General features: G+C 41.0%; 1 protein-coding gene across 5 annotated transcripts in view; it reads left to right on the top strand.

The window, feature by feature from the left end:
• The window catches only part of NFE2L2 (nuclear factor, erythroid 2 like 2), a 40,314-nt gene extending 18,805 nt beyond the window's left edge, over window positions 1–21,509 (top strand). For 4 of the 5 annotated variants that reach the window (XM_036857228.1, XM_036857229.1, XM_036857226.1 and 1 more), the window contains exons 2-5: window positions 17,272–17,538; window positions 18,140–18,229; window positions 18,916–19,107; window positions 19,525–21,509. In XM_036857228.1, coding sequence (XP_036713123.1) covers window positions 17,275–17,538; window positions 18,140–18,229; window positions 18,916–19,107; window positions 19,525–20,772 — 1,794 coding nt within the window. In that variant the 5' untranslated portion in view covers window positions 17,272–17,274 and the 3' untranslated portion in view covers window positions 20,773–21,509. Of the gene's footprint in view, window positions 1–13,853; window positions 14,763–17,271; window positions 17,539–18,139; window positions 18,230–18,915; window positions 19,108–19,524 lie in introns of those variants that run through there. The other variant, XM_036857224.1, reaches the window with a different exon arrangement.
• The last annotated feature ends 1,968 nt before the right edge of the window (window positions 21,510–23,477 follow it).

Raw genomic sequence — 23,477 nt, 5'->3', positions numbered from 1 at the left:
AGGGGCTCTGGCTGCAGTACGGGTGTGGCTTAGTTGCCTTGGCATCACCAGCGCAGTATTGAGGATCTGTAGCTGTCACTCTGATCTGTACCACCTTTGTTAGCCATTTAAGAAGAAATTTTTTAAGCTCCCTTTTTCAAGGAGGGAGTAGATTTTTCTCCTTCTGTTGGCCCCATTGTGAAACCATCTGTGCTCAAGCTTGCAGGCCCTGCTGTTCCTAGGTTTTAACAGAAACTCATCACCAGGGTATTCACTCCATTGGTGAAAGGAGAGGAAGAACGGGCCAGAGTTGCCGGTTTGCTTTTAGGATGAATTGTTTTCTTCTCTGTGGTGGCACAGGGGGAGTTTCTCTCTTCCTGACCTTCCCTAAGATCCTTTTGCTCTCACCGTCTTCATTCAGCTGGAACCATCTCATCCTTGCCTTCCAGCCTCAGTGATGAGCAAAATTCACCCAAGAAAGAAAAAACAGACAATATCCTCTCTTTTCTGTCCCACGGCTTTGCTTGTGCGCCCTGAGCTAACAGATGTGGACATCTAGCAATGTCGGGGAAGGCAGCCGCAGTCTCTCAGGCTCTTCCCCATGCCGGCCAGGTGCCAGGTGCTTTCACACACTGATTTTTGTCATGTGTACTCCTTACTCCGCCCTGTGAGGTAAGGAGCCTTATCCCTGATTTATAGGGAGAGAACCGAGGCCCAGAGAGCTTGAGTGGGTGATAATACAGTGGGATGTGCCTCGACTTTATCATCATTAGATGTGGGTGATAGGTATGTCACAGCATTCTTAGAATTAAGTAAGAACTGGGCACAAGATCTAGCACACAACAACTGGTGGCTGTGATGAATATTATCATAATTATACATTTTGTTTGTCAGGAATGTTTGAATGTGTGGCATCTGAGATTTCCTTGGCCCACTTGAAAAAAAAAAATCCCTCCTTGAATCCTGGTTATCCATGCCCCTTTTCGCTCTTTGCTATAAGCTTCATATTCTCCTGTGGCTTGTCTTGGTCTCATGTCAGGGCCTGATTGTTGTGGAGACAGAAAACCAATCCATGGCAAGGCCTTATGTGTGCCCTGTCTCCTCTGTGGGATCCTCCAGCTTGTCCGCTGGATCCCCTACTTATGTGGATTGATGAGCCATCTCTTTGAACCCCATCCCAGACACACTCCTTCACTGGTAGCAGAATTTCTTACTCTGGGGTTCTGGGCCTAGAGATGGGGCAGTGTCCACAGGCAAGTTGTATGAACAGAAAGAGCTGGGGCGGGGGTGGGGGGGGGGATGTGTTAGTGGAAGGCTAAACCCAGCCGTGACCTGAGCTGACCCCTGTGGCCTTGCCCTCTTCCCAGCCCATCTTTTAGTCTTTAAAGACTAAAATATTTCTTTTGTAATAACTACCCCTAAGTAACTCTTTAGAAAGGCAGAGTGGTGAAGGGAAAGACCTTCTATAAGAGCCATGGGGGAGATGACACAGCTGAAAACTTTTTACACCTACTGCCCTTCGGTGTTGCCATGTGATGTCTGATATGTAAATACATTAGGAGCTCACCTTCTATTTTTTGTATAGTGGTTAGACCCAGAAGCCTCAGAATTAGATGCTTCTCATGTTCCTTTGACATCTGCAACAGGTGTTGAACTTATTAATAGCGTTAATACCTCACCCCTGGCTTGTCTTCTGTATTTTTAAGGGGCATTCACATACCTTTTTCCCACATGAAAAACAGTTCTGTGAGGACAGGTATGATGTCTCGGTTTTCCCTTACAGCCCAGAGCTGTCTGTACAGCTAGTCAGCAGCAGAGCCCTGGCAGGATGGCACTGTGCAGCCTCCTTAAAGAGGCCTCGGGTATTCTGAGTAAGAGCCTCTGTTATGTGAGTTCTTCTGTAATAGAAACAGGGTGTGGATCTTAATACCACCTTCCTTGCCAATTGGTGTGAGTACAAGTGAGCTTATGGATACAAGTGCTTGGAAGAGTCTTGAGCACATAGAAAGCGCACAATAAATGCACTTACTGTTACTATTGTTAGATTGTGTCATACTTACCTTTACCTGGATTTAGAATATTGTCACTGTGATCTTTTGTTTTCAAATCTTAATGTAAAGGCTCACCAGGTAGCCATTGTCCTTATATATTTATTTAGTGGGTTAATGAAAAGATTTACCTTAAGGAAAGTAAAAGATTCCTGTACTGATTTTTTTTTTAAATAAGTTTATTTATTTATTTATTTTTGGCTGCGTTGGGTTTTTACTGCTGCGCGTGGGCCCTCTCCAGTTGCAGAGAGCGGGGGCCCCTCCTGGCCGCGGTGCCTGGGCCTCTCATTGCGGTGGCTTCCCCTGTTGTGGAGCACGGGCTCCAGGTGCGCAGGCTTCAGTAGTTGTGGCTCGCGGACTCTAGAGCGCAGGCTCAGTAGTTGTGCGCACGGGCTTAGTTGCTCCACCGTATGCAGGATCTTCCAGGACCAGGGCTCAAACCCATGTCCCCTGCGTTGGCAGGCGGATTCTTAACCACCACGCCACCAGGGAAGCCCCTTCTATACTGATTTTAAGAGAATGAAATGTGGTATATATACTTATCAATTACTTTTTAAGAGCTCCAAATTGCTGCCTGGCAGTTGGTGCCAACAGTGGATACTGTGCATGTTCAAATGTATACATTTGAAGCAGTTGAAATGTAATTTCCAAACTCAGGGTTAATTCATATCCTTAGTTGGAACAGATAGTATTTTCCTAGCGCCTAAGCCCCTTATTTCTACCCATTTTTCATATGACCTTTGCAGTAATCTGGTAATTGTGTGGCCTCTGGACCATAACATTGCTCATTAACATCAAGGTGATCCCTGTAGTCATTATGAGCCCTCTTAGTAACTTAAGACTCACACTGTCACTTTCAGGTCATTGAAGTAGCTTTTTGCAAATAATTGCTAACAGTATAAATACTGCCTAGTGTCCTTTGGAAGGGTTAATGTTCCCATCATATCTTCAGGAAGTAATTTGCGAAACAGAGGAGTTTGGTTCATTAGAATTCCCCCCTAAGGAGTGTGGAGGACTCACTCTGTAGGTCCCCAGAGCTGCACTGTCACTTGCCATTGGTCACTTTTGACCACTTGAAATGGGGCTGGTGTAACTGAGGATCCGCATTTTTAATCTTAATGAACTATTTACAATTTAAAACAGAAGCAGTATAAGATATTTTTCTGTTGAATATAACTTTATTCTGGGGGACAGCATTTCATGTGATCCTGTCAGGTGAGATTTGTTATGTATGTTGAGTGTTTTGTCACTTCTAGTAGCTCGTTAATAATTTAAACATTTGGGTTACATGGTAGAATAATTTTTTGACATTGGGTGAAATAAATATATTGTTTAAATTAAATTCACTTTTTTTTTTTTTTTTTTTTTTTAGTAAGGCTACTAAAATTGTTTAAATTACACATGTGGCTTATATTAGATTTCTACTGGGAAGTACTGCTTTAGAGCATCTGTTATAGGTAGCTGAAATTAGTTTGTTCTAAAGTTCAAAATTAGTTTTCAGACTTGTATTTTTGACTTTATAGAATCAGAGGTGTTTAGAGGAAGGAATCTTAGGAGTCACTTAACCCAACCCTGTCCTTCAGCAAATGGAGAAACTGAGGTTAAAAGTTACTGTAACATGGCATGCCCTAATTCTAGATGGGTACTGAATTTAATGTTCTTTATAGCCTATTGCTTTGGGTCCTGGGTTTACTTGGCATTGGAAGCATGGTGGGCGTCAGGGCTGCAAAGAGCTTCCACGAGATCCAGACCGAAGGAAAAGCCTTTAAAAAGAAATTATTTTAGGCACTGAGAGAAAGGAATTTTTGTGCTGTGCCTACCAGTAGATAGGGTGATTGATTCCATGTTTGACATGTATTTTTGTTGGGCAGTATAATGATACTTTCATGGGGAATAGTAATAAGGTACAAATAATACCCACACTTTGTGTGATCATTTACTTTAGAAAACTCCATACATCTGGCTTTCATATTTTAATTTAGAGAGTTCTTTTCCCAAAGCCAGAGATTTTAAACCAGACCCACAGCTTTTGTCCTTGAGAAAAAGACTGAGAGCTTGACTCATGTGTTTATTGTTAAGGTAGGTTGCCTGAGATCATTCGGTAAAAGTTTAGGCCTGTTGCATGGTATTGTTTTCTTATTAACAAAACTGACTTAAAGGAAGAAGCCACCAACAACTGCAATGGGCACCCTTAGAGCAAACCAGAATTTTATTTCTATTTTGAGGCATAGAGGAGGAAAGGGAGGCATTACGAGTTATTAAATGGTGATTTGATTTATGGGTCTGTCCATCAGGTTTAGAGAGGGCTGCTTCTGCTACAGATGCAGCTGACAAGCTGGGCAACCTTTGATATTTAACCTTTCTGAACCTGTTTCTTCATCCCACTAATCTTCACACAGAGTAGCATGAGGATTAAATGATACAATCATGCAAGTGAAAGTATTTTGTGCTCCGAAAGCACTGCAAATGGAAGGACTGGTGTCTTGAGGTCTTCCTTTCTCCAAGGAGTTGTAGAACTATTTCTGGGGTCACCCTTGGCCTTGGTGAGCCCTTGGATGAGTCAGTCACGTTTGGAATGTGCATTTAGTGGGTCCAAGGCCTTGACCCCATGATTTGGGAGTTCTCAGGGGTCCACTTTAATTTAGAGCCACTTTTGCTCTTGGTAGTGGAGATGATCTGCCTGAAGTAAGGGTTAGAACTGGGAGGCTCTTAGCCCTATTGTATTGAGCATGGGCACAGACCACCGAGGATTTAGAGATTAGGAGTAGGGAAAGGAAAGTTCTCTGCAGAAACTTCGGTCAGGTAACAGAGTTTTATAGGCCATTAATTTGGCTGCAGGGTCGAATGCCATACAACAGTTTTGTAAACGTCTGTTTTCAAAATAATTCCTAGTATTTCATGAATTTAAGGAATAGAAATTGCAATAGGGGTCTTTCCTGGTGGTCCAGTAGTTAAGATTCTGCACTCCCAGTGTAGGGGGCCTGGGTTCGACCCCTGGTCGGGGAACTAGCCTGCATGCATGCTGTAACTAAGAGTCCACATGCCATAACTAGGGGTTCGCATACTGCAACGAAGATCCCGTGTGTCACAATGAAGATCCTGAGTGCCGCAACTAAGACCCGGCGCAGCCAAATAAATGAATGAATGAATGTATGCATGCGTGCATGAAATAGGAAAGTCTAGTTTGAAATCTAATTTGTGTTAGTTGACCAGATGACCCACCCTGGGTTCTGCTCAGTCAAATGAGACCTAGGGCCATTTACCCATTTAGCATCTCTGGGCCCTGGGATCCTCATTTGTAAACCTGGGGTTTGGTCTGTGGTCTGCAAGATCACTGTCAGCTCTCCTTAGTCAATTGTGTGTTCAATGTAATTTAATGGCCACCAGACATATGTTTCTGAGAGACACATCCCTAGACAGGATGCCTTTTCCTGCTCTTTAAAGAGCTGGTAGATGGGTCAGCCTGGCTGAACTTGCTTTTTCTTTTATAGATTATACTCCACTTAAAGTTATAAAATATTGGTTATATTCCTTGTGCTGTACATTGATTGCATCTTTGTATCTTATTTATTTTATACCTAGTAGTTTGTTACTTCTTAATTCTCTTCTCCCCCAGGCCTCTCTTCACTGGTAACCACTAGTTGGTTCTCTGTATCTGTGAGTCTGTTTCTGTTTTGTTATATTCATTTGTTTTATTTTTTATATTCCATATATAAAATGAAAACATAACAGTATTTGTCTTTGTCTATTGGACTTATTTCAGCAAGCATTAATACCTCCAGGTCCATCCATGCTGTTGCAAATGGCAAAATTGCATTCTTTGTGGCTAATACTCCGTTGTATATAAACACCACATCTTCTTTAAACATTCATCTCTTGATGGACACTTTGGTTGCTTCCATATCTTGGCTATTGTAAACAATGCTGCAGTGAACATTGGGGTGCATATATCTTTTCAAATTATTTCAATTATTTCAAATTCAAGTTATTTTGTTTTCTTCAGATATATGCCCAGGTGTGGATTTGCTGGATCATATGGTAGTTCCATTTTTTTTTTTAATTTTTTTTTATTTTTTTTATTTTTTGGTAGTTCCATTTTTAATTGGACTTGGTTTTTCTTTGGAGTTTACCTTGTCTGTTAGAAGGGCTGAGGTTGCTGATTTTGCCTGTTTCACCTGTTGAGACTTTGCCTAGCCTCTGTCTATCTGTGTGCACCATGGCCTTTACATTTCTTGCCCCTGCAGATGTTTTACCAGCTCCAAAGGCACCAACCAAGGTTACCTTGGCTGGACATAGGCTGGTGATTAAAGAAATGCTGTTTGCCGGACAACTGATTCTATGTACAGTATATTCTCTTCTTTAGTCTTAATTTTATTATCTTTAAAAATAGTGGGGGGGCTGATTTTGAAATGATTCTGGAATTAATATAGGAGACCTTGTATCAACAATTACAATGTATTTATTGAGTGGGTACCATGTGCCAATATGCCGCAAGGTGTGAAGGACACATGAGTGGGGAAAAGAGTGGGGAAATGAGCATTTCTCATTGCTGGTGGGGTGTAAAAGGTACAGCCTCTGTGGAGAGCTGTTTGGCAATATGTATCATAAATAAAAATGCATATACTCTTTGACCAGCAATTCCACTTCTAAGTATCTATCCCACAGATAGTCTTCACACATTCGTGAAATGATTTATGTACAAAGGTAGCCATTATAGCATCATTTGTAACAGCAAAAGATTAGGAATAACTTAAAAGCCCAATGAGGGACTGATTAAGTAATTATATTATTAAATAATATAGTACATCCTCATAATGAACTACTACTCAGCCATTAAAAATAATGGAACAATTCTAGGCCCTGATATAGAACCATCTCTAAAATAAATAGGGAGAAATAAGTGTGGAACATTATGATTATATGCTACTTGTACGTGTGCCTACGGGTGTGTATTTAATAGAATATCTTCCTAAGAACACAGAAAACTGATGCCAGTGGTTGCCTTGGGGAAGGATAACTGGGAGATTACTTTTGCAACTTTTAAATTTTATACTATGTACATCTACCATCTATTAAGAAAAGACATTGTCGGGCTTCCCTGGTGGTGCAGTGGCTGAGAATCTGCCTGCCAGTGAAGGGGGACACGGGTTTGAGCCCTGGGCCGGGAAGATCCCACATGCCGCGGAGCAACTAAGCCTGTGCGCCACAACTACTGAGCCTGCGCTCTAGAGCCCACGAGCCACAAATTCTGAGCCCACGTGCCACAACTACTGAAGCCTGCGCGCCTAGAGCCCGTGCTCTGCAACAAGAGAAGCCACCGCAATGAGAAGCCCGCGCACCACAACGAATGAAGAGTAGCCCCCGCTCACCGCATCTAGAGAAAGCCCTCGCACAGCAACAAAGACCCAACGCAGCCAGAAACAATAAATAAATAAAAAAAAAAAAAAAAAAAAAAAAAGACATTGTCATGCCTTGAAGGAGTTTGCAGTTTAGTCAGACCAGTTAACATAAGATATACAAAGTACGGGGTAAATATTGGCTTTATGGGAAGATTTAAATGCTAAGCTCTGTGTGTGCGGTTGACTGGGTTTGCCCTGAGTCATCAAGACGGGTGGGTCTGAGCTTCAGCAGAGCCAGCTTCCAAGCCTTAGCGTCCCACCTGGGGCTAAAGCAGTTTGCAGCCTTTGTTCTGCAGTGGCGGGAAGAGCCCACAGGCTCGGAATCAGTTCTTGGTTGGGGTCCTGGCTCTGCCACGTGCCAAGCATGCAATTTGGGGCAGGGATGCTCGAGGCCCAAAGCCTAATTGTGCTCATTCGTAGATGAAGATAAGCCACCTCCCCCTTGCTCTGCAGTGAACACCCCTGCAATCCATGAAGTGCTCTGCAAATGTCAGCTCAAATAGAAGCTGCGAGGCACCTGCAGACTGGCAAGCTGGAGCCAGAGGTGCAAATTGAAACAGTGAAGCAAAACTGTATCTTTTTCCCCCTCTGCCAAATAACTTGGCAGGATTTGTAAAATTAGAAAAGTAGACCATAGTAGTTTCGGAATCCTTGACCTCTGACCTTGGGGCAAGTCATTTCATCCTCTAGACCTGTTTCCCTATTTGAAAAATGGAAGGGGCTGTGCATCCTCTGGGCCCCTCCAGTCGCAGCATTCTGTGACAGTATGGCGTTAGCAGTAATTCCCATCTCAGCTGAGATGAGTCATACTGACCGAAAAGTCCCCATGCGAGAAGGAAGTCTCTGAGAATTTTCCTCGTGCTGGAGGATCTGAGCCTCTGGGGGGAAACGGGGAGTCGGGGGGGGGGGTTGCTGCCACCAAGAGGGGAGACCAAGAAAGCAGAGTGAGTGGAGTTGGGTCGTTTGTGTTCTCCACTCCAGAACCTCCTTTGCTTTCAGATAGTCATGTGGACTAGACGTTTGGAAAAACCCGGCTTACCCTTTGTTTAAGCGGGTGGGATGTTCATGCAGTTGTGACCGGCGTACTTAAGTCAGTTGTCACTCCTGTGAGGTCTTTCTGTGCAGTTTAGTGACACTTCCTCTGTGCTGCCTTGGCTCCTACATGTTTCTCCTTGAGTCTCTAAACTGAGATCAGAGACTGTCCTCTGTTTATCTCTGTGTCCCCAGCACCTAGTGCAGTTCCTGGCACCTGAATGGCGAGCTATATGTATGTAGTAGATGGGTTGCTGGATTAATGATCCATTTAGGGTAGTATGGACAGTAAATCTTGTTAATCTTGACCACCACCTTTATTATAACTATCACCATTCTGAAGTGATCTTTTAGCTATTAGTATGAAATATTTCATCCTCAAAAAAGTTCACACTAAAAAAGAAATTAAAGACCCCCCCCTTTGGAAAGTATTTTAACAGGATGCACAAAAAAGAAAAAGAAAAAAACTTAAGTGTTTTAGAGTCTTTCTATATTACAATATATAATACATATGTATCTAAAATTCATCACTGCCACCACCAGCACAGGCACACAGGTCTTTGGCTAGCGGCAAGAAACAGCAAGCCTGGGTGACTGTCCCAGTTCTTAGCTTTTAAAGCTTAATTGTAGGCAGTTAAATCTGAAAAGGAGCTTTAAGATTGAAATAAATAATTTCTGTTTACAAATGCAGGATCCACAGAGGGTGAAGGATCACTGAGGAAGTTCAGAAGTAGCAGTAAACAGCCCCAGTAGTTCCAGTGTGCTGGGGTACTGCCCTCCCTCATGGGGGCTGCCCTTTAGGAGGAGGGGGCAGGAGGGCGAGCAAACAGGGCTGTTTGAGCCAAGGTAGATATCTGACGACCTGGTTAGTCCACGCTAGGTTAATTTCAGTGTATGTTAGGTAAAGTGAGTTAGGGAGTTAGAGCCAATGCTCCTGAAGGTTATATTGGTAAGATGGGTGTGTATGTTTTCCTGTAGACTCATTCTAATAGTGATGGAAGACGTAGTCACAAAGTTCCTTTCATGTGTGGAGGACAACATCCAGGACTGAATACATTCATGGCTTGTTCAAAAACGGGGAAGAGATGAGAATATGTCCTGAAGTTTGCTTATCTAACCAAGCCATTCTCTTGACATAGTGACTGACCCTTGCATAAGCCCTTTGATTGAGGCCCAGCAGCAGCATCCTGCTTAAATGCAAACAACCAGAAATTAACTCTGCTGGCATCCAGGTATGAAACTTCCCGTGGGAAAGTTGGATCCATCCACTTTTCGTAGCAGTGGCATCACCTGCTATTTTGGAAATTAACTGTCCTTTATGATTTCTTTTTGGCCAAACACATATGTGCCTCTTGAGAAAATAAATAGTCCAAGTTCCTATTCTATTCACTTTCCAGTTTTGCTTTTATCTTTGCATCATGCTTTACAGTGTACAGACAAGCGTAATGGGTGAGAGTTCCAGTAAACTGGCTGGATCACATTTCTTAGATTGAGTCATTGCTGAGAAACTTGTTTGTGAACAGGAAGCAGCCCATGAAAATGTCTGTACACAGTAACAAGCTGGACTGTGAGGAAACTGGACCATTTTTTAGCTGAAAGACAAAAGGGTAGAAGGATGCATCTGTGATCCAGGGAATAGCAAATTTGTGATCTAGAGTTTGTTTCTTTTTATTTTTTTGGCTGCGTTGGGTCTTCGTTACTGCGCTCGGGCTTTCTCTAGTTGTGGCGAGCGGGGGCTACTCTTTGTTGTGGTGCGCGGGCTTCTCATTGCAGTGGCTTCTCTTGTTGTGGAGCACAGGCTCTAGGTGTGTGGGCTCAGTAGTTGTGGCTCGCGGGCTCTAGAGCGCAGGCTCAGTAGCTGTGGTGTGCACGGGCTTAGTTGCTCCACGGCATGTGGGATCTTACCGGACCAGGGCTCAAACCCGTGTCCCCTGCATTGGCAGGCGGATTCTTGACCACTGCGCCACCAGGGAAGTCCCTAGAGTTTTAACTTGTTGAATAATTCATGTCTTGATGTGTGTTTGAGATTTTTTATGCTGTTAAAAATTGCTAGTTATTTTAATGAGAACCTACTGTATAGCACAGGGAACTCTACTCAGTGCTCTGTGGTGACCTAAATGGGAAGGAAATCCAAAAAGGAGGGGATATATGTATACTTATAGCTGATTGACTTTGCTGTACAGCAGAAACTAACATTGTAAAGCAACTATACTCCAATAAAAATAAATTAAAAAACAAAGCAAAACAAAAAAAATTGCTAGTTATTGAAGTTGAGGAAATAATCCCTGGTAAGTTTTCTCTAGAAGGAAAACTTGGATTAGTGGTAACTGTTACCTATTAGGAGTCTGCTGACATAGAAACTGGTTGCTAGGCCAGTTATTTTTAAAAATGGAGCTATAGTTAACACAAATTAACCCAGTGACATTTACACTTGGCCTAGGTGGCTGTAAGTCCCCTTCCATCTCTAACATTCTGTGATTCTATATAAATGTTTTTTTGTGATCTTTGTTTTTTATCACCTGCTCCATAATTATTACAGCAATATATTCAGAAGTTAGCACATCAGTCCAGTAGACTCAAAAGTACCTGAATGTGGGCAGACTATAGAGAATAACCTGTCATCTCATCTGCCTTCTCTAGAAGTCTGAGAAAACAACTGGCCTTGTCTTGTGTATCTTCTTGTAATGAAGCAGGAGAGAAGTAAATAGGCAGATAAATATGAAATAGAATAGTCATCAGCGAGATGTATTTTAAAAACACACCTGCTTGGTGTCATTTTACTTTAGGAGTAAGGTTTGTGACTGCAGAGTAGAACCTTGTGAATCAAGGAGATCTTTGTTCAGTCAATTCTTCAGAATTCGAGCATGCCCTCAGTTGTTTTTGTACTTTCCTATAGCTCTTTGGTTTATACTCTAACGGATGGCAGGATGAGATTCATGTTCCATCTGGTTTTGCCCAAAAATATTTGAGCAGCTTCTATGGAAAAAAATATTAAACCAGATTTAGCTTTTAGGTGAATAATATAACCACCTGGGCATAATATAAAGACTGAAATGTATGAAAGAAAAGCATTACCAGGTGTAATTTAGACTCTGAATGCCAGTAGTTAATATTTGGATGGAGAGATCAATCTCAGGAGAATAAACTTTAAAAGAAGATTTATTATTTTCTTAATGGAAATACATGATTTTAAGAAGGAATCTGTATAAAGCAATTATACTCCAATAAAGATGTAAAAAAAATAAAATAAAATAAATTTTTGAAAAAGGAATCACTTGAGACATTGTCTTAACACTTATACTGTAAAATTGGAAGTGAGGATCAGTTTTCATTGTCTGTTTACAAAGTTATCTGTGCAATTTTTTAAAAAACAGTTTATTGGTGAAATTTGTTTTTAGAAGAAACCTCCCACCACCTTCCTGTCATCCTCTGGACAAAACAGGATGGGAGAGGGAAGGTAGGGAAAGGGGTTGGGAGGTGCAAGCTTCATTTATACATTTGAATGTATATAATAAAAACCATTTTATTTTTCATTTCAAATACTTTTCTAAAGCCTTAGTTTACTGAATTGCTTTAATTTAGGAAGAGATCATGATATCTTTGCTTTATCTTTTCTGATTTTGGGGGATCATCTGAGCATGATAAATGCTTGTTTGTTCAAAGCACTAAAATTGGCTTGCAAAAGACATTATTATGGGATTCTGTGTTCAAGGGCTTTCTTCTTTTTATCCTGGAACAAAGACATTTGTTTTAAAGTGGTACGAGTTAATAGTCCAACTTCAGATTTCCCATAAAACGTGTAACAGATTACCCAGATGGCAAATGAGGATATATATATATAGAGAGAGAAACATTTTCAATATGACTGTTTCCATTGGGCCAGATGGTGATTTAACGTGAATTGTCAAACATTTACGTTTCTTATTAAATTGTCTTATTTTGTCGAAGCCAAGCTAGCAACATAACGTGGAATACACTCAGGAATTGCAAAAGGACAGCAACAACAAAAATTCAGACACCAAGTATGGCAGACGGCATTTGCTCCATATGGCATGTGAAGGCTCACAGCCAGTGCCTGTGTTGCCCTTGGGAAGCTTAAGGAAATACCTGTTGAAATGCCATACATTTCCTCTCCCTCCCCAGACCCTTTTTATCTGCCCTCTTGCAGGGCAGCCATGCTTCCTCAGTGCCTCAGGTTGAAGTGTGGGAGAGCAGTTTAGTTCTCCCTCTGGCATTTTCCTTCCACAGTGTCCGTTGTCATGCTCTTGTTTGTTATGGGCACCACCCCAACTATTTCCTCTTAGATGGTTCGGGAATTTTGCAGAGAGATGGGTCATTTGTGGAGTAAGTCATGTGCCCAGTCACGGGGCTCCTTCAAGACAGCTCACTGCCTGAGGTCAGCACAGAACACAGTCCTGGGCCTGCAGGGCTCCCCACCAGTGAGTCGTGGGTCAACAAACTTCTGCTGTTCTCATTTTCAACATAAAGCTTTGAATATTTCATGCAATATCAAATCGCTGCAGGTTTTTTCTTCCAAACCTTATGTGAAAATCTGAGTAACAGAGTATATGATATATCAAGGCCATGACAAGCAACCCCTTGTTACTGCATTCTGAATTTGATCAGAACATCTGTTTTAAAGGAATTCAAAGTGGTTAAAACTCAGCTTTTTTTTTTAAGCAGATGTTTTCTTTCAGAGACCTTGCATGGCAAGATTCAACATTATATAAAAATAAACTTAAAAATGAAAACCTCTGAGAACACTTTGAAACCTGTTTTGGTATATTATCTCACTGAAGGCTGCCCAGCCTTCATTAAGAACAATTAGATGTTGTCACTTGAAACATCTTTTGGTGGCATTCCTGGTGGAGACGGTCAGCTCTGGCTGTAGGAGCCCCTCCACCTCCCAGGGTCCAGCATTGTTTCAGATCAGATAACAAGAACAGGTGCTCAAGAGCTGATCCAAATGACATTTTGTGTTTTATTTTTCCTATTTGTTGATGAGGATCCATCAAGGTGTCCTTGGCTAATTATGTTATGGGAAATTTTAAAACACTGAGTTGGTTTGGAGCTGTGCATTGAAGGGTAGTCATGTCAGGAATTGAGAGGGTGTTGCGTGTGTACATAAAAGTGTATGTTATTTACTTTTATTTACAACACACGATGCACATGCCTAGTGGTCAATTTCAGACCTTCCCTGAGGAGGAACCAAGTAGCTTCATGGCTGAGTGTTGTTTCAAGGCTCCCACTACAGTTCGGTCTGTAACTTCATTATTATCCTTTGGCCTGGAGCTTGGTCTCACTTACAGCAAGTAGTAGGGCCCATCCTACTTCTTGTTGGGATGCAATAACAACACTTACATATAGTTTATAGAGAAATTTCTTCCACATTTCATTTGATCCACCAACATCTGTATGGTAGGGGTAGGATGGAACAATTATACTAAATTTATAGCTAAAACACCTAAACCCACTCAAGACATCTCATCTGATGGGGAAGAAAGGGGGGAAAAGGAAAGAACAGAGTTGTATCAACTCTTGGTGTGACTGCCACTGACAATTTTAGAGTAAATTACATTAGAAAGTTTACTCCCACCCATCGTTCTGGGTTCTAGGAATACTTTGGACTAGTCATATTTGTGAGGTGTTTCCAACATAAATTCTTCAGTGCTCTTTCAGTTCTTTTATGAAAAAGTCAAAACTGAGTACTGGTTTTTATCCTGGGATCTCTTAACAAGAAGCCCCAGGCCTAGGGCAGTCTGGGGAAGTGAGGGCAGATGTGGCAGAGTGACCCCCAGGTGCAGGGACAAGTATTTGGGTTTCTCTATTGTTGACCTTCTGAAGAGCTCAATGCACTTTCCGTGTCAGTTTTTGAGAGGTGGCAACAGGTACTGCTTATTTTATAGAGAAACTAGAGTTCAATTGAGATAGCCTGAGTATGCATTTCCTTAATTTTTGTGCTAGCATTTAGTAGCAGTGAACACCCTGAACATCTCCTTAGCGCCTTGGTCGTTAGCTCCAGTTTGGAGAATGGCCCAGACAGGATACTCAGCTGTAGCTAGATTCCCCCAGAAGATATGGCCCAACCTAATTAGAATTTTAAAGTAGGTTTCTCTATACCTTGGGCCTTTCTCTTTTCACATGACCTTTGTGTAAACATGTCTATTAAAGTGGAAACAAATTATTTTTAAAATGGAAATTCTCACGTTTTATTTTAGTGGGGAGCCCCCTGAGAAGATAGCCACGTATGACGGAATGCTCTACGATTTCTATTTTGTTGCTTGTGGCCAGGAAAATAATCCAGGTGACATTTGCTCAATCCAGTCTTCTAAAGTGGTGGTGGCCACTTCTTCCCACCACCAATACGTCAAGGCAAAGTCTACATATACAACAATGGATTTTATTTCCTGCCCCACTTAGGAACCACTGTCCAATGATCAGACTTCATATTTTTAGTGTGGGCTAGTGGTTAAAAATCAGGAGTCCAAGATTGACTCATATTGTACTCATGCCTGGGTATATATCCCTGTTCTGGCACTTTCTCGTAGTACGTCTTCTTTCTAAGCTTCAATATACTTATCTGTAAAATAGGGATACATGTTCTCTGTATGTGGTTTTGAGGGTTGGTTTGTGTATATCTAAAGTACTTAGAACAATGCTTGGCATATATAGAAAGCCCTTAATAGATGTTGGCTTACAAACAGTTAGGTATACCCTAGCCAGTTCTGAAGAGCTACAGATACTGCTTTAATTATACCTACTGTGTGTGCTTTGTACTACAAGTTATACTGTTCAAAGCTAGAATAATGAACCTCATGAGCAGGGTTTCATAGCATTTAAGATTCTAACACCAACTTTCAATCAAGGCTAGAGGTGGCCTCTACTATCCAGTTAGCTGGGCTGCCTCTAGGCTGGCTGGTCTGTGCTTGTACTTTGTTGGGTGAAATAGCCTAACTGCTCAGTGAAGCAACAGCCACGTTGTTTTTTGTCCTTTGGAGGCTGAAAGTAGTAGAGCCGTAAATGCACTGGGCAGCCCAGTGCTGCCAGCTGTTGTCCGAACCGCAATACAAAGTTTGATGTCTGTGCACACTGTGTCTGCTGGCCTTCAGATCCCAATTCCCTTTCTCTGTCAGTTTTTCCAGTCTCCATCTCATTATTTTCAACATAGATGATTTGTTAAATGGAAACTGATTTACATTTCCAACCTGTTCAGACTTTTAGAAAAACTAAAGTTGTAAATCAGAAAAATTGCTTTTGACACATTTGTGGTTAGGAAAATATGGACATGGTAACCTAAGCCTAGCCTTGTAATATAAATCAGAATAACCATTCCCTCATTGTACAATTCTCCCCATATCTTAGAACGTATTACTTTCCATCCTTCCCTAGAGCCACATTTTTTTGGTTTGTGTTATTAAGAGGGTTATTTACGATTTCTCGGGAGTGAGCCTAGTGGGCACTACCCCTTTCCCAGTTCTTTTGGCAATCTCTTGCTTCACCCACACAAGATTACCATTCGCTAGGACTTGAATTTACTAATTTGTTCATACCTCAGGAGCTAAAACTCAAGTCAAGAGGAAACTGTTTTGGGGCTTTCCTGGTGGCGCAGTGGTTGAGAATCCGCCTGCCAATGCAGGGGACACGGGTTTGATCCCTGGTCCAGGAAGATCCCACATGCCGCAGAGCAACTAAGCCCATGAGCCACAACTACTGAGCCTGTGTGCCGCATTTACTGAAGCCTATGCACCTAGAGCCCGTGCTCCGCAACGAGAAGCCACCACAATGAGCAGCCCGCGCACTGCAACGAAGAGTAGCCCCCGCTCACTGCAACTAGAGAAAGCCTGCATGCAGCAACGAAGACCCAACTCAGCCAAAAATAAATAAATAAAATAAATTTATATAAAAAAAAAAAGGGGGCTTCCCTGGTGGCGCAGTGGTTGAGAATCTGCCTGCCAATGCAGGGGACATGGGTTCGAGCCCTGGTCTGGGAAGATCCCACATGCCGTGGAGCGACTAGGCCTGTGAGCCACAATTGCTGAGCTTGCGCGTCTGGAGCCTGTGCTCTGCAACAAGAGAGGCCACGATAGTGAGAGGCCCGCGCACCGCGATGAAGAGTGGCCCCCGCTTGCCGCAACTAGAGAAAGCCCTCGCACAGAAACGAAGACCCAACACAGCCATAAATTAATTAATTAATTAAAAAAAAAAAGAGGAAACTGTTTTAATAAGTAACCACAGACACAGAAGTAGTGAGAAATGATGGGGAAAAGATAATCCACTGTAGGAAAGACCGAAAGAAAGGTGATATTTCACAACTGCTAGGTTGACAGTTTAACTTGGGGTTTTTTTTTCCCCTGTAAACTGGTATTTGCTAATCAAGTTTAGGGAAAAATTCCACATACTCAATCATGTTTTCCAAACTCCACTTCTTGGCTTCTTGGCTTGGAGTGCTTGCTCTAATTTCTCTATTCCATTAGACAAGTGTGGGATTTCTTTTAATTCAAGAATGTTAATGTGCAACATTTGTTACTTTGTTGTTAGTGACCTCTACCATCACCCAAATTGTTAATAATCCAAGTAATAAGTGATTACATTGGATAGCTATTTGTAGGTGATTTACAAAAAAAAGATACATACGTTGAATAGAATTAACTGTGCCCTTCCAGAACATTGGATCTGTGTTCCCATTCAGATTTTATTTGTAATCTCCCTACCCCCCACCATCAGCAGTGGCATAACGTAAATTACGTGGTATCTGCCATTTTAAAACCATTTTAACCATGGTCTCTCTCCTTCCTTTTTTGTTTTAAACATAGGACATGGATTTGATTGACATACTTTGGAGGCAAGATATAGATCTCGGGGTAAGTCGAGAAGTATTTGACTTCAGTCAACGACGGAAGGAGCATGAGCTGGAAAAACAGAAAAAACTTGAAAAGGAAAGACAAGAACAACTGCAAAAGGAGCAAGAGAAAGCCTTTTTCGCTCAGTTACAACTAGATGAAGAGACAGGTGAATTCCTCCCGGTTCAGCCAGCACAACACATCCCGTCGGAAACCAGTGGATCTGCCAACTACTCCCAGGTACAGGGTACTCAGTTCTTGGGAAGGTAAAACATCTGGATTTGAGTTCCAGCTTTGCCTTTTACTTCATGATCTTATTAAGTCAACTTCCCAACCTCAGCCTACTGATGAGTTCAGTGCCTGACTGACTTACCTCAGAGTGTAAGGATTAGGAGGACATAAATTACATGGAAGAGCTTTGTAAGCTATAAAAACATTATGTAATTATAAGGCTCAAACAGCTGCAACAGTAGTGACAGTAGTAGGACTGTTGTAGTAGGGATTATTCATGTATTGTGACAGGTACTGTTCTACTAAAGTACTTGAAATATTGACTGATTTAATCAACACAACAATTATATGAGTTAATTACCATTATCCTACTTTATCTACAGATGAGCAGTTGAAGCCCAAAGAGGTTAAATAACTTGCCCAGAAACTGGGCAGTAAATTGGGGGGCGGGGGCCAAGATTTGAAACTAGATAGTCTGGTTTGATTCTGTGCTTTTTACTATACTAAACTGACTTCTGAAACAAGAGAAATGTTTGACTAACTAGACTGTAAACATTTTATGAACACGGAACAATTTTTTTCTTCCTCTGTGTCTTTCTCTTTTATGCAGGTAGCCCACATTCCCAAACCAGATGATTTGTACTTCGATGACTGCATGCAGCTTTTGGCAGAGACATTCCCATTTGTAGATGACAATGAGGTATTAACATTTAGCTAACAGCAAATCTCCACAACTATATCTAACATATTGTATATTGGTCCCTTTGATGTATCTCCATTTAAAAAAAAAAAATGAAAAACTATTTCAGGAGCAAATTTTACCAAGGAAACCTTAGCCTATAGGTAACTTCATGATTTGAAAAAAACAAAAAAATAACACCCCTCCTTCTCCCACATGATACAAAACCAAAAACGTTTACTCCTGCATAGCCAGAGGGATGGGTGAGCATAACCGTGGAAACAAGTTATAACTCTTTTGTTATAGGTACTTAGAAATAAATTTTGGTGAGTAAAAAGCAAGCTGGGTAGTACACCAAGACTTGTTCGGTTAACAATTTTAATAAGTTTATTGTCTGAAGCACTATACTAGGTATTACATACATATATACAAATTAAATTCTAAAGATTGTTCTTACCCATTTTGAAGTTTACCTTCAAATGCATAGGATAAAGCAATTAAGCTAGTAAATGAATAAATTTGGAGTCAGCTGGGCAGGACAAAGACATTTGTTTCATTATATAGAAATAGGAGTCGTAAGTCACCATTTTAAGTAGAGAAATACAGAACTGCAGCCAATTCCAGTCTAAGATGTTGTGATGGCCTTGGAGCGTACCCATCCACTGCTGGTGGCAGATTCATGTAGATAAATGCCTTCTCAATTTTAGGTTTCTTCAGCTACGTTTCAATCACTTGTTCCTGATATTCCCAGCCACATCGACCGCCCAGTCTTTATTGCTCCTAATCAGGCTCAGTCACCTGAAACTGCTGTCCTTCAGTTAGCCACTGCTGATTTAGACGATATGCAGCAGGATATTGAGCAAGTTTGGGAGGAGCTATTATCCATTCCAGAATTACAGGTAACTAAGATCTAATATAATAAATACCAAAGATGCTATTTTATATTCAGTCCCTTTAAATTAGTCATTCCAGTTGTTTATTATTTATATGCCACCTACTTATAGGAAGGATTGGAGGGTGCTTTTAAATTAGTCATGAGAGCTGCCCATGCTCACTTCAGTGAACTTTTGTTAGTTAAATGGACTGGATGTCTTGAGGGACAGATCAGGTTATAAACCTGAAGTCTGATCTGGGAACTCTGAAAATAATACATATGCTTAGGCATAAGTATCTGTTGGAAATGGGAATTACCTCTGAATTCTAGAAGAGCCTGGTGTGAATGGGGGTGGGGAGAGATTACCATCAGATATGGATTATCAGCTATTAAAAATAGCTTAACCTTGACTTAACATAGTATAAACTTCTTTTCCACGCAGTGTCTTAATATTCAAAATGACAAACTGGCTGAGACTAGCATGGTTCCAAGTCCAGAAACCAAACTGACGGAAATTAACAACAATTATCATTTCTATCCATCAATCCCCTCACTGGAAAAAGAAGTAGGTAACTGCAGTCCACATTTTCTCAATGCTTTTGAGGATTCCTTCAGCAGCATTCTCTCCACAGAAGAGTCCAGCCAGTTGACAGTGAACTCATTAAATTCAAATGCCACAGTAAATACAGATTTTGGTGATGAATTTTATTCTGCTTTCATAGCAGAGCCCAGTACCAGCAACAGCATGCCCTCCTCTGCCACTTTAAGCCAGTCACTCTCTGAACTTCTAAACGGGCCCATTGATATCTCTGATCTATCACTTTGTAAAGCCTTCAACCAAAACCACCCTGAAAGTGCAACAGCAGAATTCAATGATTCTGACTCTGGCATATCACTGAATACAAGTCCCAGCATGGCATCTCCCAGCATGGCATCACCTGAACACTCAGTGGAATCTTCCATCTATGGAGACACACTGCTTGGCTTCAGTGATTCTGAAATGGAAGAGATAGATAGTTCCCCTGGAAGTGTCAAACAGAAGGGTCCTAAAACACAGCCAGTAAGGCCTTCTGGGGATACAGTCCAACCCTTGTCATCGTCTCGGAGGAACAGTGCTCCAGTGTGTGATGCCCAGTGTGAAAACACACCAAAGAAAGAAGTGCCTGTAAGTCCTGGTCATCGAAAAACCCCATTCACAAAAGACAAACATTCAAGCCGCTTGGAGGCTCATCTCACGAGAGATGAGCTACGGGCAAAAGCTCTCCATATCCCATTTCCTGTAGAAAAAATCATTAACCTCCCAGTTGATGACTTCAATGAAATGATGTCCAAGGAGCAATTCAACGAGGCTCAACTTGCATTAATTAGAGATATACGTAGGAGGGGTAAGAATAAAGTGGCTGCTCAGAATTGCAGAAAAAGAAAACTGGAAAATATAGTGGAACTGGAGCAAGATTTAGATCATTTAAAAGATGAAAAAGAAAAATTGCTCAAAGAAAAAGGAGAAAATGACAAAAGCCTCCATCTACTGAAAAAACAACTCAGCACCTTGTATCTTGAAGTCTTCAGCATGCTACGTGATGAAGATGGAAAGCCTTATTCCCCAAGTGAATACTCCTTGCAGCAAACGAGAGATGGCAATGTATTCCTTGTTCCCAAAAGTAAGAAGCCAGATATTAAGAAAAACTAGATTTGAGCAGATCTGACCTTTTCTGAGCTAGTGGGTTTTTTTGTTGTTGTTGTACTGTTATACTAAAAGCTCCTACTGTGATGTGAAATGCAGAAATATACTTTATAAGTAATTCTATGCAAAAATTATAGTCAAAACTAGTGTAGAAAATATAAAACTTCAAAAAGCATTAAAATAAGTTATCAGTATGCTGAATCAGTAGTTTCACTTTAACTGCAAACTTAATTTCTTAAAACACCATTGGGGCTAGTTTCTATATACATGTAAATACTACAAAAACTCCTTATTTATACTGTTCTTATCTCATTTGTTACTTTCATAGATTTGTATGATACATCTGGCTAAAAGCAAATTGTTGCAAAACTAACCACTATGTACTTTTTTAAATAAATACTGTATGAACAAAAAAATGGCATTTTTTTATATTAAATTGTTTAGCTCTGGCAAAAGACAATTTAGTTGAAAAGCTGGTACTAATAAAGGAATATTATGACCGTTAAATTATTTCTTCGAAGTTCATTCACAATCTTTCATGACAATAATATGTAAAGCACTACACTAAATTGGTACTGGAGATACAGGAAAATAGAGTATATCAAAAAGATTTTCTCTTCAGCAGCAAGTATATCTCAACTAAAAAAAATGCTATATATACTCTGACATGAAAACACTGGTTCTTTTACTCCTATCAAGGTATATGCCATACATTTGAAGGTGTGGGAGAACCATCCTATTAACAGAGTATTACAGACACAGGAAGTTGGAAGGCTCTGAGGCCTGTTTCCTGTTTGAGAAATAACTATATGGCTGAACATGGAGGGGGAGAAAAAGGGTGGTCAGTAGAGAAGCACATGGCACAGATCCTTGTTAAGCCTTCATAACCTTTGCTTTTTTACCTTGTGGAAAACTACTGGCAGTGTTAAGTAGGGGTAACATCTGAGTTAAAAGTTTGCTCTGCCTTGTGTGTCAGCAGTAGTCTAAAGGGTAAAGTTAAGAGCAGACCAATGGGGAGGCTCTGAAATATTCACATGGGGTAGGGTGTCTTGGTTTAAGAGTGATAGCAGTAGTGAGAAGGCACTGGATTCTGCATGTTTTCAAAGGAGGAACTAAAAGGATTTTCCAACAGAATGGATGCAGGATGAAGGTAAACTCAAGGACTTGAACATCTGAAAGAACTGAGTTGCCCAGAGATGGTTAGGACTGTGGCTAGAAGGTTTAGGTGGGAAAACCAGTTCACTTTGGGACATATCCAGTGATTAAATATGTAAACAGCAGGTACAATAGCAAGGCCCCTCAAAATTTTGAGACTGTAGGCCACCCAAGAAACCATTCACAGCATTGATCATTTTTTTCATCTGGTCAGATACCTCATTCATGTCGTTTGGTTTCATTTTGAAGTGGGGAAGTGGAAGTCACCTGAGGGCTCAGCATGTTTAAAATAAGCACTATGTCCAGGTTATTCACCAAAAGTCCTATCAATCCATTAGGAGCAATATAGTGTACAGGTCCACAGGCCCTAGAGCCAGACTGCCTGGGCTGCTACCATTTTCCAAGAATGACCTCCAGTGAGGCAAAGCACCCAGGCTGCTTCCTCATCTGTAAAGCAGGGATAAGTATGCAGTGAATTACTCCACAAAAAGTACTGACCCTAGCTAATAGTAAGCACTCATTATAAATGAGATTTTCTTCTTCAGCCTTTTATTAGCATGCCTTTTGGTTGAAAGTGAAAGAAACTAAAGTCAAACCAGCTTAATAAGAATTTGACTCAGCCGGAAGTTCAGGGTTGAAAACGACTTCGAAAACTATCTAGGCATTCAAATGTGGAGATTCTGCTGTGGTCTGTCCTGTGTGGTCAAGAATTCCTTCCCATAGTGGTGTTCTAGAGATCCCTGGAAGAGACATCACTTTTCCAGCCTCAGAAGACAAAAATCTCATCTCGAATCAAGTGCCCTTAAACAAAATTATGGGTGGGAGTGATGGCAACAATCTGTTAACGGTAGCCCCCATCTGGAGCATGTGGAGTTAACTTGTACCTACTATCTACTGCCCCCCCCCCAAGGGGGAAGAACACCTAGGCAGACCAGATTTCTACTATCATGAAAGCAAATGCCTTCACTCACACATTCATTAGTCAAACTTTAGAACTTTGCAAGTTGAAGATAACTGATCACAACCTTTCAGTGCCTAAAAATTACTCTGAAGTACTATACATACTGCATTACATAGAACTAAAATTTTAAAATCTAACAAATCCTGACCCATGACTAGAAGTAGATTTCACCTCTTGATCATGAAATGTTTATCTGACTCCTCAGATTAAACTTGGCTATCCAACTGTTAAACCTTACCTGAACGCAGTTCCTAATTTTAAAATGTGTACCTATGCCTTTTACATTGAGGTACACCCTATTAGAAATCTTAACTGCATGACACTGCATTTGTTATATAAAATTCTTGCCGAGATTTTTCTGAAGTCTGTGGAGTTAGCTGCTCAAATGTACCTTATAATACTTCCATACCCATTCTTCTAAGTCTCAGAACATATACAAAATATTATCATTTTTACTTTAAAGATATTTATCAGGCCAATTACAGCTTTTTAACACTTTTTGAGAACTGGAAAAAAATTCAAGACCACAAGAACTTTAATCCTATGTGGAGGAAAAAACCTCCCATTGGCATTAACTTTGTCACCCTTTAAAATT

This window comes from Balaenoptera musculus, chromosome 7 (genome assembly GCF_009873245.2).
Source record: "Balaenoptera musculus isolate JJ_BM4_2016_0621 chromosome 7, mBalMus1.pri.v3, whole genome shotgun sequence".
Classification (NCBI taxonomy): domain Eukaryota; kingdom Metazoa; phylum Chordata; class Mammalia; order Artiodactyla; family Balaenopteridae; genus Balaenoptera; species Balaenoptera musculus.
This window is presented reverse-complemented; position numbering and strand designations above follow the sequence as displayed.